This window comes from Zeugodacus cucurbitae, chromosome 5, assembly GCF_028554725.1.
Source record: "Zeugodacus cucurbitae isolate PBARC_wt_2022May chromosome 5, idZeuCucr1.2, whole genome shotgun sequence".
Lineage (NCBI taxonomy): Eukaryota > Metazoa > Arthropoda > Insecta > Diptera > Tephritidae > Zeugodacus > Zeugodacus cucurbitae.
The window spans coordinates 16,277,682-16,293,487 of NC_071670.1; the positions used below are offsets into that span (position 1 = coordinate 16,277,682).

The 15,806-nt window shown below is 38.4% G+C and overlaps 1 protein-coding gene across 1 annotated transcript; it reads left to right on the forward strand.

The window, feature by feature from the left end:
• Positions 1–8,155: 8,155 nt before the first annotated feature.
• LOC105220540 (dentin sialophosphoprotein) lies at positions 8,156–9,098 on the forward strand. Its single transcript, XM_054231366.1, has 2 exons — positions 8,156–8,311; positions 8,444–9,098. The coding sequence occupies exons 1-2, from the start codon at positions 8,272–8,274 to the stop codon at positions 9,085–9,087; spliced, it is 684 nt and encodes a 227-aa protein (XP_054087341.1). The 5' UTR covers positions 8,156–8,271; the 3' UTR covers positions 9,088–9,098.
• Positions 9,099–15,806: the final 6,708 nt, after the last annotated feature.

Consider the following 15,806-nt stretch of genomic DNA (forward strand, 5'->3'; position numbering starts at 1 on the left):
ACAAATAGTGCATATCATCTCTGGCTTCACTTGAGAAAAAATTGTCGAAAACGAGCTATAACTTTTCAAGGCCCCAGATATCGAATATGTTGAACTCAGCGCCTAAAGGTAAATTTTAACCGAAAATATGATAAATCTCTCAGATAATTTAATGTAATTCAGAGGAAAGTGTTTTCTTCTAAAAGTGTGTCTCTGTTTGTTAAAATCGGGTAATAACTTCCCCTAGCTCCCTCCCATATATCTAATTATAGGTTTTTCAATACGGTGGGCTTTATTCCGCATATATGTATTGGTTAATATGTGAGATATCTTAGCAAAATTAAGTGAGCGTATAGTCTTGGATGTAGTGTACCCTGCTGTGAAAATGAATGAAATCGGTTCAGGAATTATCTCAGCCCTCATATACTATATGTAACGTTATTCTATTAAACTTTGTGCCGAATTTAATAAAACTTCTTCAATAAATTGCGAGAGTATAAAATGTTCGGTTGCACCCGAACTTAGCCTTTCCTTACTTGTTATATATATTTTTGGTTACAATCCGATTTCCTTAATTTTTGGACTATATAAGGAAATGTCGGAAAAAAACGACTCCTGAAAATTTTGTTAATATAGCTTTAGTAGTTTACGAGATATGTACAAAACCCTTGGTAGGGGGCGGGGCCACGCCCACTTCCCCAAAAAAATGACATCCAAATATGCCACTTTTTTATTGTTTTATGGCTTTGTTATAACTCTTTATGTGTTTTCGGTTATCGCCATTTTGTGGGCGTGGCAGTGCACAGTGGTTCGGCTTGTATGAAGGTGCGGTCATAAATACTTCCCTTTGAAATTTTCACCAAAAATCTAGAAAATTATTTTAAATATATATTAAAACAAGTAAGGAAGGGCTAAGTTCGGGTGTAACCGAACATTTTATACTCTCGCAATTTATATATTTAACTTTATTTATATTATATAATACACAATTTGACCCACATATTCGTCATATATATTGTATAAAGTCCATTGAAAGTTGGAAACCATAATATTAGGGTAGAAGCACCGAGGTCCTCGTGGTCGATATATGGGGCCTTAAAAACCTATGGTCCGATTTTAGCGATTTTTAGAATGGGGCTGCCACACTATTAACATAGTATTTATGCAAAGTTCTGCACCGATATCTTCACTAGTACTTACTTTATAAATTGTGAAGTAAACTATTCAGATCGTCTTCAAAGTTCTGGAATATAGGAAGTAGGCGTGGTTGTGAAGCGATTTGACAACATATCACAACATATCATTGGGATGTAAGGAAACTATTACAAACCAAGTTTCATTGAAATCGGTTGAGTAGTTCCTGAGATATGGTTTTTGACCCATAAGTGGACGACGCCACGCCCATTTTTCATTTTGTAAACAAATCTGAGTGCAGCTTTCAGCTGTCATTTCTTATGTGAAATTTAGTGTTTCTGACGTTTTTCGCTAGTGAGCTAACCCACTTTTAGTAATTTTCAACGTAACTTTTGTATGGGAGGTGGGCGTGGTTATGATCCGATTTCTTTAATTTTTGGACTGTATTAGGAAGTGGCTAAAAAAAACGACTGCAGAAAGTTTGGTTTATATAGCTCTATTGGTTTGCGAGATATGTACAAAAAACTTAGTAGGGGGCGGGGCCACGCCCATTTCCCCAAAAAAATTACATCCAAATATGCCCCTTCATAGTGCGATCCTACATGTATGTATGTGATTGGCGTTGCAACCGTTTAGCCGATTATAGCCGAATCGACGATAGTGCGCCACCTCTCTCTCTCCTTCGCAGTTCGCCGCCAGTTGGAGATCCACCTGGTCGCTCTCCACCTGGTCCCTCCAACGGAGTGGAGGCCTTCCCCTTCCTCGGCTTCCTCCGGCGGGTTCTGCATCGGACACTTTAAGGGCTGGAGTGTTTTCGTCCATTCGGACAACATGACCTAGCCAGCGTAGCCGCTGTCTTTTTATTCGCTGAACTATGTCAATGTCGTCGTATAACTCGTACAGCTCATCGTTCCATCGTCTGCGGTATTCGCCGTTGCCAATGTTTAGAGGACCATAAATCTTACGCAAAATTTTCCTCTCGAAAACTCCTAGTGTCGTCTCATCTGATGTTGACATCGTCCAAGCTTCTGCACCGTAAAGCAGGACGGGAATGATAAGCGACTTGTAGAGCTTGATTTTGGTTCGTCGAGAGAGGACTTTTCTGTTCAATTGCCTACTCAGTCCAAAGTAGCACCTGTTGGCAAGAGTTATTCTGCGCTGGATTTCGAGGCTGACATTGTTCGTGTTGTTGATGCTGGTTCCCAGGTATACGAAATTATCTACGACCTCGAAGTTATGACTGTCAACAGTGACGTGGGAGCCAAGACGCGAATGCGCCGACTGTTTGTTTGATGACAGGAGATATTTCGTCTTGTCCTCATTCACCTCCAGACCCATTCGTTTCGCCTCCTTATCCATGCGGGAAAAAGCAGAACAAACGGCGCGGTTGTTGCTTCCGATGATATCAATATCATCGGCGTACGCCAGGAGCTGTACACTCTTGTAGAAGATTGTACCTTCTCGGTTTAGCTCTGCAGCTCTTATAATTTTTTCCAGCATCAGGTTAAAGAAGTCGCACGATAGTGAGTCACCTTGTCTGAAACCTCGTTTGGTATCGAACGATATTTAGGAGGCTGATCCCACGGTAATTGGCGCAGATTGTGGGATCTCCCTTTTTATGGATTGGGCAGAGCACACTGAGATTCCAATCGTCAGGCATGCTTTCTTCCGACCATATTCTGCAAAGAAGCTGATGCATGCACCTTATCAGTTCTTAACCGCCGTATTTGAATAGTTCTGCCGGTAATCTATCGGCCCTCGCTGCTTTGTTGTTCTTCAAGCGGGTAATTGCTATTCGAATTTCTTCATGGTCGGGTAATGGAACATCTATTCCATCGTCATCGATTGGGGAATCGGGTTCGCCATCTCCTGGTGTTGTACTTTCACTGCCATTGAGCAGGTCGGAGAAGTGTTCCCTCCATAATCCCAGTATGCCCTGGACATCGGTTACCAGATTACCACCTTGGTCTCTACATGAGGATGCTCCGGTCTTGAAACCTTCGTTAAGTCGCTTCATTTTTTCATAAAATTTTCGAGTATTCCCTCTGTCTGCCAGCTTCTCAAGCTCTTCGTACTCACGCATTTCGGCCTCTTTCTTTTTTTGTCTGCAGATGCGTCTCGCTTCCCTCTTCAGCTCTCGGTATCTATCCCATCCCGCACGGGTTGTGGTCGTTTGCAACGTTGCAAGGTAGGCAGTCTGTTTTCTCTCCGCTGCGAGACGGCACTCCTCATCGTACCAGCTTTATTTTTTGTCGTTGCCGAAAACCAATTGTTTCGGCTGCAGCGGTACGCAGTGAGTTTGAGATGCCGTTCCACAGTTCCCTTATACCGAGATGCTGATGAGTGCTCTCAGAGAGCAGGAGTGCAAGTCGAGTAGAGTATTTCGTGGCTGTCTGTTGCGATTGCAGCTTTTCGATGTCGAACCTTCCTTGTGTTTGTTGACGGGCATTCTTTGCTGCACAGAGGCGGGTGCGTATTTTCGCTGCGACCAGATAATGGTCCGAGTCTATATTTGGTCCTCGGAGCGTACGCACGTCTAAAACACAGGAGACATGTCTTCCGTCTATCACAACGTGATCGATTTGGTTCCGCGTGTTTCGATCAGGAGACAGCCAAGTAGCTTGATGTATTTTCTTATGCTGGAATCTGGTACTACAGACGACCATATTTCGGGCCCCAGCGAAGTCGATCAGCCTCAGGCCGTTTGGCGATGTTTCGTCATGGAGGCTGAATTTTCCGACTGTTGTGCCAAAGACACCTTCTTTACCCACCCTGGCGTTAAAATCGCCAAGCACGACTTTTACATCGTGGCGGGGGCAGCGCTCATAGGTGCGTTCTAGGCGCTCATAGAAAGCATCTTTGGTCACATCGTCCTTCTCTTCCGTTGGGGCGTGGGCGCAAATCAGCGATATGTTGAAGAACCTCGCTTTGATGCGGATTGTGGCAAGACGTTCATCCACCGGGGTGAATGCTTTAGCTCGCCTTCAAACGGATGTCTGTTGGCTACCCAGATAATACTTGGTCTAAAACCGGAAGTCGTGAGCTGCTTGAACCATGTGGAGAAGAATCGTTTCTGGCCACTCCCAAGTGAATGACAATCAAAAACTTTCCTCACTTGCGTGAACTTCTACACATGATCCTACATATCAAATTTGATTTCCATAGCTTTATTTATGGCTTAGTTATGGCACTTTATGTGTTTTCGGTTTTCGCCATTTTGTAGGCGTGGCAGTGGTCCGATTTTGCTCATTTTCGAAAGCATGGTTTCGAAAAAACGCGTTCAAAGTTTTGGGATTCGTCAAATCTTGTCACATATTCGTGAGCACTTGGGCCGGTGGTGACTTCCATCTTTCTCCGAATGAGCTGAAATTTTGAGACAACATTCTTCAATAGTTCTACATTCGATTTAACAAATAAAAAAAATGATTTTTTAAAAAATTTTATCCCATACCCCCCCCTTAATGAACTTTATTTAGAAACTATATACTTGCATCAACATTTACACACTAATCCGGTCACTGCATTCGGTTGACAAAGTTACTAAATCTGCAAATACATTTAACAAAGAACAACAAAACTGAAAAAACAACAGCACAATTTAAAAACTTGTTATTACTGAAAAATAATACTATTTCAATTTAATTTCCATTTTAAGTATTTTTATTTAGACACTTTTTATACTTTCGCAACAAAGTTGCTAGCAACAAAGTTGCTACGAGAGTATTATAGTTTTGTCCACATAATGGTTGGTTGTAAGTCATAAAACTAAACGAGTTATATATAGGGTTGGTTATATATATAAAATGATCAGGGTGACGAGAAAAGTTCAAATCCGGATGTCTGTCTGTCCGTCCGTCTGTCTGTGGGTCAAATTGTGTATTATATAATATTAATAAAGTTAAATAAATAAATTGCGAGAGTATAAAATGTTCGGTTACACCCGAACTTAGCCCTTCCTTACTTGTTTAAATTAAACTTTTGCAGTTGAATGTACACGTTGCTTTCGCTTTTATTTTTGTAAACTATTTACTTCTGTGCAAGGCCGTACATATATTGCTTTCGCTCAAGAAGTTCCGTTAGAAATAATCGAAACAAACTCAAAATACATAAATTTGATGGCATATGCAACTATTTATTTAGCTAAAAGCCCAATATATAAACATAGACTTTTTTATTTTTGTCGTATGGGAGGAACCACAGTGCAGTGGTCCGATTCCGCCTCCGAACTTAACATTCTTATGGTGCCAAGGAACACGTGTTCCAAGTTTCATTAAGATATCTCAATTTTTACTCAAGTTACAGCTTGCACGGACGGACAGACAGACATTCGGATTTGAACTTTACTCGTCACCCTGATCACTTTGGTATATATAACTTTATATCTAACTCGTTTAGTTTTAGGACTTACAAACAACCGTTATGTGGACAAAACTATAATACTCTCTTAGCAAGTTTTGTTGCGAGAGTATAAAAATACCAAAAAAACTTTCTTTAATCGCGAACGCTGTGAAAACGATTGCAGATTTAACTATTATAGTTTTGTCACAATAAGAGATTTTATATAAAAGTAATAATTAAAATACCACTACCTGAAAAGGCTCTTTATTTGTACCTTAGTATTAATCCTTATCGAAATAAATGATTTATTATTTAAGACTTAACTTAACTTTTTGAATTATTAGATTCTGACATGACCTTTCAATATCTCTTGACGAGTTAAAATTTTTGAAAAATATCCGCGCGGCGGCTAACTATGCGTTATAGAGTTGTAGGCGTCACTCGGGCACGGAGATCACCCGCGCGGTCGGCTCCTTACTGAATGGTCGTGTGCGGAATTTAAAAAAATTGTCGGCTAAACCGATCTGGCTAATTTTAGTCTTGAAATATTCGTGGAAGGCCAGAAAAAGATCAAAAGAAAAGTGAGTAAATATGGAAAAATTGCGAGGAAGACAATAATAAGAGAATTTTATTCGAGTTCACAAGAAAAATATAAAAAGAGAATACAAAAAAATTATATTTTGAAGGTTGTCATTGTTGCTTTGTTAAAATATTTTTGTTATTGTTCAATTGTATAATGTTGTGTCGATAGCCCAAAACAATTTGTAACAAATAAGGAAAGGCTAAGTTCGGGTCCAACCGAATATTTTATACTCTCGCAATTTATTGATGAAATTTTATTAAGCATAAAGTCCAATAGAAAATCATCATATATAGTATATGAGGGCTGATGTAATTCCAGAACCAATTTCACTCATTTTGACCACCAATTTGGCACCTGCACCTTTCCAACAGATTTCTGGCACTTCATTGACTCGAAAGAGAAGATAACCATAAATGACTGATTGAATGACCTATGTATGTATGTGATTGGCGTTGAACCGTTTAGCCGGTTATAGCTGAATCGATGAGAGCGCGCCACTCCTCTCTTTCCTTCGCAGTTCGGCGCCAGTTAGAGATTCCAAGTGTAACCAGGTCGCTCTCCTCTTGGTCCCTCCAACGGAGCGGAGGCCTTCCCCTTCCTCGGCTTCCTCCGGCGGGTACTGCATCGAATGACCTATATTGGTGGTAAAAAAAAGATATCGATGATCTTAATGCGATGATCTTACCTTAGCAACAAAAAGTATGAAATGAGACACTCATAATAAAATAAATCGAATTAGTATATAATTGGATTGAAAATTTATAACAATTCAAAAACAATTATATATGCCTTTAAAATTAATTGAATTCACTATTTAAATTAATCCAAAGGGTGACTACAAACCATTCAACAAATTTCATACAAATCGGTCCAGTCGTTTAGGAGGAGTTCAGTTACATACACAAGTACAGAAAAAATTTATATATAAAGGTTATTTATTTAAGAAGAATAATTTTATATAATATATACAGTTTATTTTTTTATTAAGATAACACACAATTTGGCCGTGTATACGGAATAAAGTCCACCAGTCCTGCACCGTATTCACTCATTTTTGCTAAGCTCCATCAAGTTCAAGATTATACGCTCACCGAATACAACCCAATTTTACTCGCAGTGCACTTGTTTGTTCTTCATTGTTTCGTTTCTACCTTCTACCTTCTAAATTTTGTAATTGTGTATTCTTCGCATGCTATCCACAAATTTAGCAATTATGGACTTCGTATTTGATTCAGTCATTTATTTCTTTAAGAACACAATGTGGCCAATGGTAGCAGAACCCAAGCTACTATAGAGTAGAAGTACGCTTCCATGAGAAAATCAAGTTAGCCTTGGGAGAAGTCATATCAGTTTTTAAATTGAAATGTATTATCTATATAATATTATCTTCATGGAGGAACTATGACACTCAAATCCTTTTAGGAGCCAACTGAGCTCAGAAATTCCAAATCTTTCTTGGAGAGAAAATATATTTAGAGATATTCAGGCTCTATCGCCACTAAATTGCGCTTCTTATTTATTTGAATGAAGTACCTTTGCTAAATTAAGGGGTTTGTATTAGCACTTATCAGAAGGTGGCGAAATTTGGATACAAAAGTGAAGGTGTTTTAGTCAATTTGCCATGATTTTCGATTCCAGAAGGTGATCAGTTAAGAGTCCAACAATACTTCACTCTTTTTTACGGAATTAAATGGTGATCAACAAAATTTGACGCTTCAGTGATATTGAAGTATTAAAACTTAGACCTCTTTCGAAGTTTACGTTGTTGTATAATGTTACACCTCTCAAATTAAAACAAAGAGGTCTAAACTATAAAAACTCTATTATGCTTATGAGCTTTATATTAGTTTTATGGCGACACCACTAATCCGCTACTATATGCTACCACACGTTTGGCGTAGAATTAAGAATCAGATATGTATTGTTTAAATGGCACTGGTATACAAAGTTTTTGAACTCAACCTTAAGAAAGTCAATCCACGATATATATGTGAAAAGTTTTAAGCTCCCATAAACCGCAGACGCAGTATTTGCATTGATGTCCTCAAATCTGTCGAATTAAAAGCCGCGAGAAAGTTACTCAGAGCAATGAAACTGAAAAGTCCTGTTATCAGAACAAGTGTTTTCGTTAAAAATTTGGATTTATTATATTTTGTAGACTAGTTATGCTGAAGTTTCTATATAAGACCCTACATATGATATAACATATAACCTCTGATCGTTGTAGTGAAAACAATATGAATCCGAAGTCTCTCTATTTACCGGTCTTTATTTTGGGTAGGTTATTAAAGTCATCTCGCTGGCAGAAGTCGAAGCTGGAAGTCTACTAATAAGTCATATAGATATCCGTTCTTAAAATATGGACTAATTCGTAGAGGAATAATTATTATAACTTACATTTTTTTACAGCATTTCTTCTTGCCTCTGAAATGCCAAGAGTCCATGGACTGTTCGGATTGATAAATCATGCAGGAGAAGGAGTCACTAATTTATTAAGAGGTACAGCAGGAGTTATTGATGCTGTTCTAAAAAAACCCAATCGACGGAGGCCATCTAATTTGTTATACAAACCACAATTGACTCTACTGAACCTCTATTCCATGGAGATCGGTGACGAAAGTGGAGAAAGCCTAACTTCCGAAAAGTCTTCGCGGAAACATAAAGAAAAGAGTAGCTCGAAGGCGAATAATAAAAGCAAACGTGGTGATAACAAAAACTCTGGGGGAAAGAATTCTTCGATAGATATCACCATTGAAGATAAGGAAAAGAGTAGCTCGACGGCGAATAATAAAAGCAAAAGTGGTGATAACAAAAACTCTGGGGAGAAGAATTCTTCGATAGACATCTCCATTGAAGATAAAGAAAAGAGAGCCTCGACTAAGGATAATAAAAGCGCAAGTGGTGATAATAAAAACTCTGGCGCGAAAGATTCTTCCACAGATACCACCGATGAAAATAAAGTGAAGAGTAGTTCGACGAATAAGAAAAAAATTTCGAGTAAAAAATGTAAATGTAAAAGGAAAAGTAAATACATTGAAATAACTGAGATTTAAATACAAAAATATACATTGTATTTTCTTTATTAGACAAAATTTTTGTCGGCGATGCCATACCTTTTTTGCACTTTTTAAAATAAAATTTGCGTTTCTGACGTTTTTCATTTGTTAGTAGCTTTCAATATAACCTTTGTTAGTTGAGGTGGGCGTGGTCATGATCATCATGATATGAAAGGGAATACTAAAGAGAAATATGTCCAGTTTGTTTGGTTTATATAACTCGTTTAGTTTTAGAAGTTAAAACATCCGTTATGTGAAAAATAAATATTATACTCTGTGCAACATGTTGCGGTAGTATAAAGATTATACTAGGTACAGACAGTGAGTATTAAGTTTTATTAGCATTTAACCAGTGAAATGTTTCCCTATATTTTCCATCTCCATCAATTTACGCAAATAAAATAGATCCTGTAGTAAGCGAATTAATACCTCCAAATGAAGTTCTCTGGCAGCTATTATTGATGAAACAGACTCGACAATGTGGTATCTAACATTCAGTGGAGGTAAAGAGTAATTGACATATTTCCAAGACATATCGACTTTTCTTGGACGGAGTCATAAATGGGATCGATCAGTGTTTCAACACGCATGCGTATTGCCCAGTAGTCACCTAGCACCCATATACCTAATACTAGGGTTTCCAACTTTCGATGGACTTCATACCATATTTGTATATACCGAATATATTGGTCAAATTGTGTGTTATATTAATCAAATTAAATAAATTGAAGGAAAAAATAAATAAATAAATTGCGAGAGTATAAAATGTTCGGTCACAACCGAACTTAGCCCTTCCTTACTTGTTGGTTTTGTGTTACTTAATTCAGTAGATAAATCGGTTTATGAAATAGGTTCATACCGTTTAAAATTTATGTGCTCTCTGTGGTATTGTTCCATCACGTAAAATCGACACTGAGAGATATGCAACAGCACGTTAGTCTGTATTTATTAAAGAAAATACGTCATTCGTTTAATGAATTGTCCTTGTTACACTGGTAAACAGAATAAGCACTTCTGGAATTTTAGGTCAGCCAATGCTACCAATAAATGTAAAAAGAAATCCACTTACCCTCGAATAAAGTCTTCATATACTATGTTGTTAGTGGTACGAGCGTTTGCGGGATAGCGAATTGCTTCGAGGAAACTGTTGTAAAATATCTTGTACAGTTTCAAACTTGATCCGTAGACTACTCCATCTTTGAATCAAGTGAATATTAATTCAGTCGAATAAAAAACAAAATTCGTTTGATATTCTCGTCAAAAACTCAATTCCAACATAATACTAAACTTTGTTGACTAGTTTAAGCGCCGTATAACATTTTTGCAATTTCACTATAAAAGTTTCCCACAAGTTGTTGATCAGTTGTAGTCCTCAACGGGATGCCTAACTACGTACTATTGAGAAATCATTTTGTAGAAAGTTTGACTAAATTTGGCAAACAAAATGTTCCTGGCACCAAAAATTATATATTTGATAATTGGCGGTAAGTTATGAAACTATTTGACAACAACTTATAAGTTTTCTCATCGAGCAGTGGGTTGTTAACTGATATTGTAGTTTGCTTAGTCGTGTTCTCATCTCTATGGATAATCTACCCGAACTTTTATCTTATTTCTACTGCGGGTCCTGAAATTAGTGGACTGCGTAACGACACAACTATATTGTTGAGAAAGTCACAACGCACACATAGTAATATTCGATAGGCATGCGAGGGAATTATAGAGTTATATATAGGTCATCTAAGACTGAGAGAACTGGCCACGTTGTCATTCACTTATACTGAACTCTTATCTGATCTTATTATATTATTGCGACTATAAAAAATTAATTCTCTTAATATTGCAGTTTTCTTTATCGCGAGCCATATTCCGGGTATCTGTGGAAATTTCTTAATTGATATTGAAAATCAATTGAAAAACTTACCCATACCGGAGCTAGCTAGAGGGATATTAGCTGACACGCGAAAGAAGAATGGTGTAAAGACTAGAGAGATGTGTAGAAGGAAAACGAAAAAAACCAAAGACGGATGGAGCACGAAGGTAGTTTGCCGTTTGTGATATACAAATTGTTTAAAATATCAAAATGTTTTACTTCATTTCGTAAGCCTAATTGAGAGTATGTGAGAAGAGAAAATGAAAACATTTGAACGCACAATTAAAGTCATGTTTTAAGACTATAAAATTGCATTTTGCTATTTCATTTATTCGGTAAGTGAGACGAAACAAATACAAACAGTCATATATTGTAATTGATTATGAGAGGCTTAAAACTTAGGACTTCAGCCTCATGCCGTTCTCTAATTAACATAAAGCAAATATACATATGAGCTTCGAACCACCACACTTATCTGCACAAAACATAAAGCCCGTATCGTAAGGTCTTGGTTGCTTGAATATTGTTCCAAAGTTATAGAACCGCCGACCCAATATCCTGACATAAATCCAATCAAAAAATTATGTAGTAAATTAGACAGGCGTTGCGTCAAAACCCGGTTTCATCTCTCAACGCACTAAAAACACGGCACCAGGAATATAAATAAGCAATAATTACACTTTGAAAATTATATCGAATATGTCAAATCGCTTGAGGGAAGTTATAAAAAACCAAGGCAATAACACAAAGTACTAAAAACCGAAAAAAAATTTGGTTTTAAAACGCTTTTCTATTAATATAAAATCGATTAATGTTGCGTCAATTTTTGATTTTGTTTTCTTATTTTTAATTATTTTGTAGTTTTATTCAAACAGATTTTTTTTGATATATACATATATTCTTTGCTAAAATATAAAACTACACTTTGGCATTCAAAAAATTTACTTAATTATTAATTTTAACCCTTTTATCCGCACTTAAAGTGCTTGAAATAAAAAACCGAATATTAAAGTTAGTCACTGTATGTTTTAGTGACGCTAAGGTACTAAAACTTAGACCTCTTTCGAAGTTTACGTTGTTGTGTAATGGTGTATGTATATAATTGGCGTAGAAACCGTTTAGCCGGTTATGACCAAATCGACAACAGCGCGTCTTTTTTCCGTAAACTATGCCAATGTCGTCGTATACCTTGTACAGCTCATCGTTCCATCGTCTGCAGTATTCGCCCTTATAAATATTCTGTTCCTACTCAGCTCAAAGTACCACCCGTTGGCAAGAGTGATACTGTGTTGGATTTCGATGCTGACATTTTTGGTGTTGTTGATGGTGGTATTCAGAATTAGCTACGACTTCGAAGTTTTGACTGCCAGCAGTGACGTGGGAGCCGAGAGGCGAGTGCGCTGAGTCTATGTTTGATGACAGGAGATATTTTGTCTTGCCCTCATTCACCTCCAGACCAAGTCGATTCTCTTCTTTATCCATAAGGGAAAAGGCGGAACTAACGCCGCGGTTGTTGCTTCCGATGATATCATCGGCGTACGCCAGCAGGTGTATACTCTTATAGAAGATTGTACCTTCTCTATTTAGCTTTGCAGCTTCATCATCGTATTATTTTTTCCAGCATCAAGTTAATGAAATCACACGAGAGTGAGTCACCTTGTCTGAAACCTCATCTGGTATCGAACGGCTCGGAGAGATCGTTCCCGCTCCTGACAGAGCTTTTGGTGTTACTCAACGTCAGCTTACACAGCCGTATTGGGTTTGCAGGGATTTCAAATTCAGTCATAGCGGCATAAAGGCTGCACCTTTTCGTGCTGTCGAAAGCAGCTTAAAAATCGACGAAAAGGTTGTGTGTGTCGATCCTCTTTCACGGGTTTTCTCCTACATTTGGCGCATGGTGAATATCTGGTCAGTTGTGGATTTTCCAGGTCTAAATTAATTGATATTCGAATATCTTCATGGTTGGGTAATGGTATATCCGTTCCATGGTCATCGATAGGACAATCGGGTTCGCCATCTCATGATGTTGTACTTTCACTGCCATTCAGCAGGTCGGAGAAGTGGTCCCTCCATAATCACAGTATGCCCTGGACATCGGTTACCAGATTACCACCTTGGTCTCTACATGAGGATGCTACGGTCTTGAAACCGTCGTTAAGTCGCTTAACATTTTCATAAAATTTTCGAGCATTACCCCTGTCGGCCAGCTTCTCAAGCATACCCACGTTTTTCGGCCTCTTTCTTTTTTTGTCTGCAAATGCGTTTCGCTTCCCTCTTCAGATCTCGGTATCTATTTCATCCTGCATCCATCCTAGCAAAGGCGAAGTAGGCAGTCTGTTTTAACTCCGCTGCGATATGGCAATCCCTATCGTACGTTTTTTGTAGAAATCTAATTGTTTCGGCTGCAGCGGAACGCAGCGAGTTTGAAATGCCTTTCCACAGTTCCCTTATACCGAGATGCAGACGAATGCTCTCAGAGAGTAGCGGTGCAAGTCCAGTAGAAAACTTCTTGGCAGTTTGTTGCGATTCCAGCATTTCGGCATCGAACCTACCTACCAGATAATGGTCCGAGTCTATATTTGGTCCTCGGAGCGTACACACATCTAAAACGCAGGAGACATGTCTTCCGTCTATCGTAACATGATCGATTTGGTTACACGAAACATCAATGTTGCTTGATGAATTTTCTTGTGCCGGAATCTGGTTCTACAGATGACCATATTTCGGGCCCCAGCGAAGTCGATCAGCCTTAGGATGTTTGGCGATGTTTCGTCATGGAGGTTGTGCCAAAGACACCTTCTTTACCCACCCTATCGGTGAAATTGCCAAGCACGATTTTGACATCGTGGCGGGGGCAGAGGTCATAGAAAGTATCTTTGGACACACGTCCTTCTCTTCTGTTAGGACGTGGGCGCACATAAGCGATATGTTGAATAACCTCGCTTTTATGCGGAATGTGGGTAGGTGTTCATCCACCGGGGTGAATGATAGGACTCGGCGCACTTCTTGGATGGCGGTAATGTCAGCCTTTAGTCGTATGAGGACATTAACCAGCTGGGCAGAAGCACCTTCCCAACTAAGGGTCTGAACGAGTTGCAGGGGTCGTCATCAAAGGAGGAGACTCATCCGAGTCTTTCGTCGATTTTTCATTGGTATGTTTTTATGTTAGGATGGGGGAAAATATAACGACAAATCATATTCAGCTTTTTTCCTGCTTTCTCAAACATTTTTACAAAGCCTTAATGAAAGTTTGACGCTCCGACCATGACCATGAGAAGTATTTTTACGCATCATCGCCATATAAGTGCTATGTGAGCTATAGGATTTTGTAGCCTGATATTGCCAATTTTTATACTCTCGCAACAAAGTGGATAAGAGAGTATTATAGTTTTGTTCACATAACGGTTGTTCGTAACACCCAAAACTAAACGAGTTAGATATAGCGTTATATATACCAAAGTGATCAAGGTGAAGAGTGGAGTTCAAATCATTATGTATGTCTGTCCGTCCGTCCGTCCATCTGTGCAAGCTGTAACTTGAGTAAAAATTCTTCGCACCATGGGAAGATTGCTTTCGACTGCCACGCCCACAAAATGGCGAAAACCGTAAACACATAAAGTGCCATAACTAAGCCATAAATAAAGCTATGGAAATAAAATTTGGTACAAAGGATCGCACTTCGAAGGGGCATATTTGAATGTAATTTGTTTGGAGAAGTGGGCGTGGTCCCGCCCCTACTAAGTTTTTTGTACATATCTCGTAAACTGCTTGAGCTATATAAACCAAACTTTCTAGAGTCGTTTCTTTTAGGTACTACCTTATACAGTCCAAAAATGGAGGAAATTGGATTATAACCACGCCCTCCTCCCATAAAAAGTTTATGTTAAAAACTACTAAAAATGCTTTAATTCAGTAAGGAAAACACGTGAAACCTTAAATTTTATTATAAAAATGGTACAGAAGGACTCCACCTAAATTGGTATACAAAATTTTAAGCGGGTGTGGCTCCGCCCACTTATGGATCAAAAACCATATCACCGAAACTACTCGACCAATATCAATGAAATTTGGTTTGTAATGTTTTCCTTGCATCCCAATGATGTGTTGTGAAAATAGGCCAAATAGTATCACAGCCACGCCTACTTTCTATGTACTAGAACTTTGAAGTCGATCTGAATCGTTAGCCCTTCCTTACTTGTTTTACTATATATGTATTTAAAATAGCCGAACTACTGTACAAAGGCTGTTTGTTGCCTACCCAGAAGATACTTGGTCTAAAACCAGAAGCCGTGAGCTGCTTGAACCCTATGGAGAAGAATCGTTTGTGGCCACTCCTATTTTATCTGACATATTTTTGTGGGCGCATTTTTTTAACAAACGGAGTGAAGCCCTTTTATGGCATTTCTTCTGTAAAATTTAGTGTTTCTGACGTTGGACTTGGTTTTGTGTTCTCGGGGATGGACTTGGTTATTATCCGATTTCACCCATATTTGTGGTGCTTACAAACAACCGTTATGTGGAAAAACATTTAGTAAACACAGAGTACTGTGCAACATGTTGCAGTTTAACTAGTGAAACGTTTGTTCAAATCATTTCAAGTGAAACCTTTCCCAATATTTTCATCTCCACCACTTTACTCAAGTAAAATAGAACCTGTAGTGAGGGAATTCGGATTAATACATCCAGGTGAAGTCTTTTGGCAGCTCTTGATGAAAGGGACTCCGCAATAAGAGGTATTTAAAATTGTTTCATTGTTTCATCACGTTCATTCTACACTCAGGGATATGCAACAGCACGTTATTTTGTATTTATTAAAGAAAATAAGTCATTCGTTGATTCTATT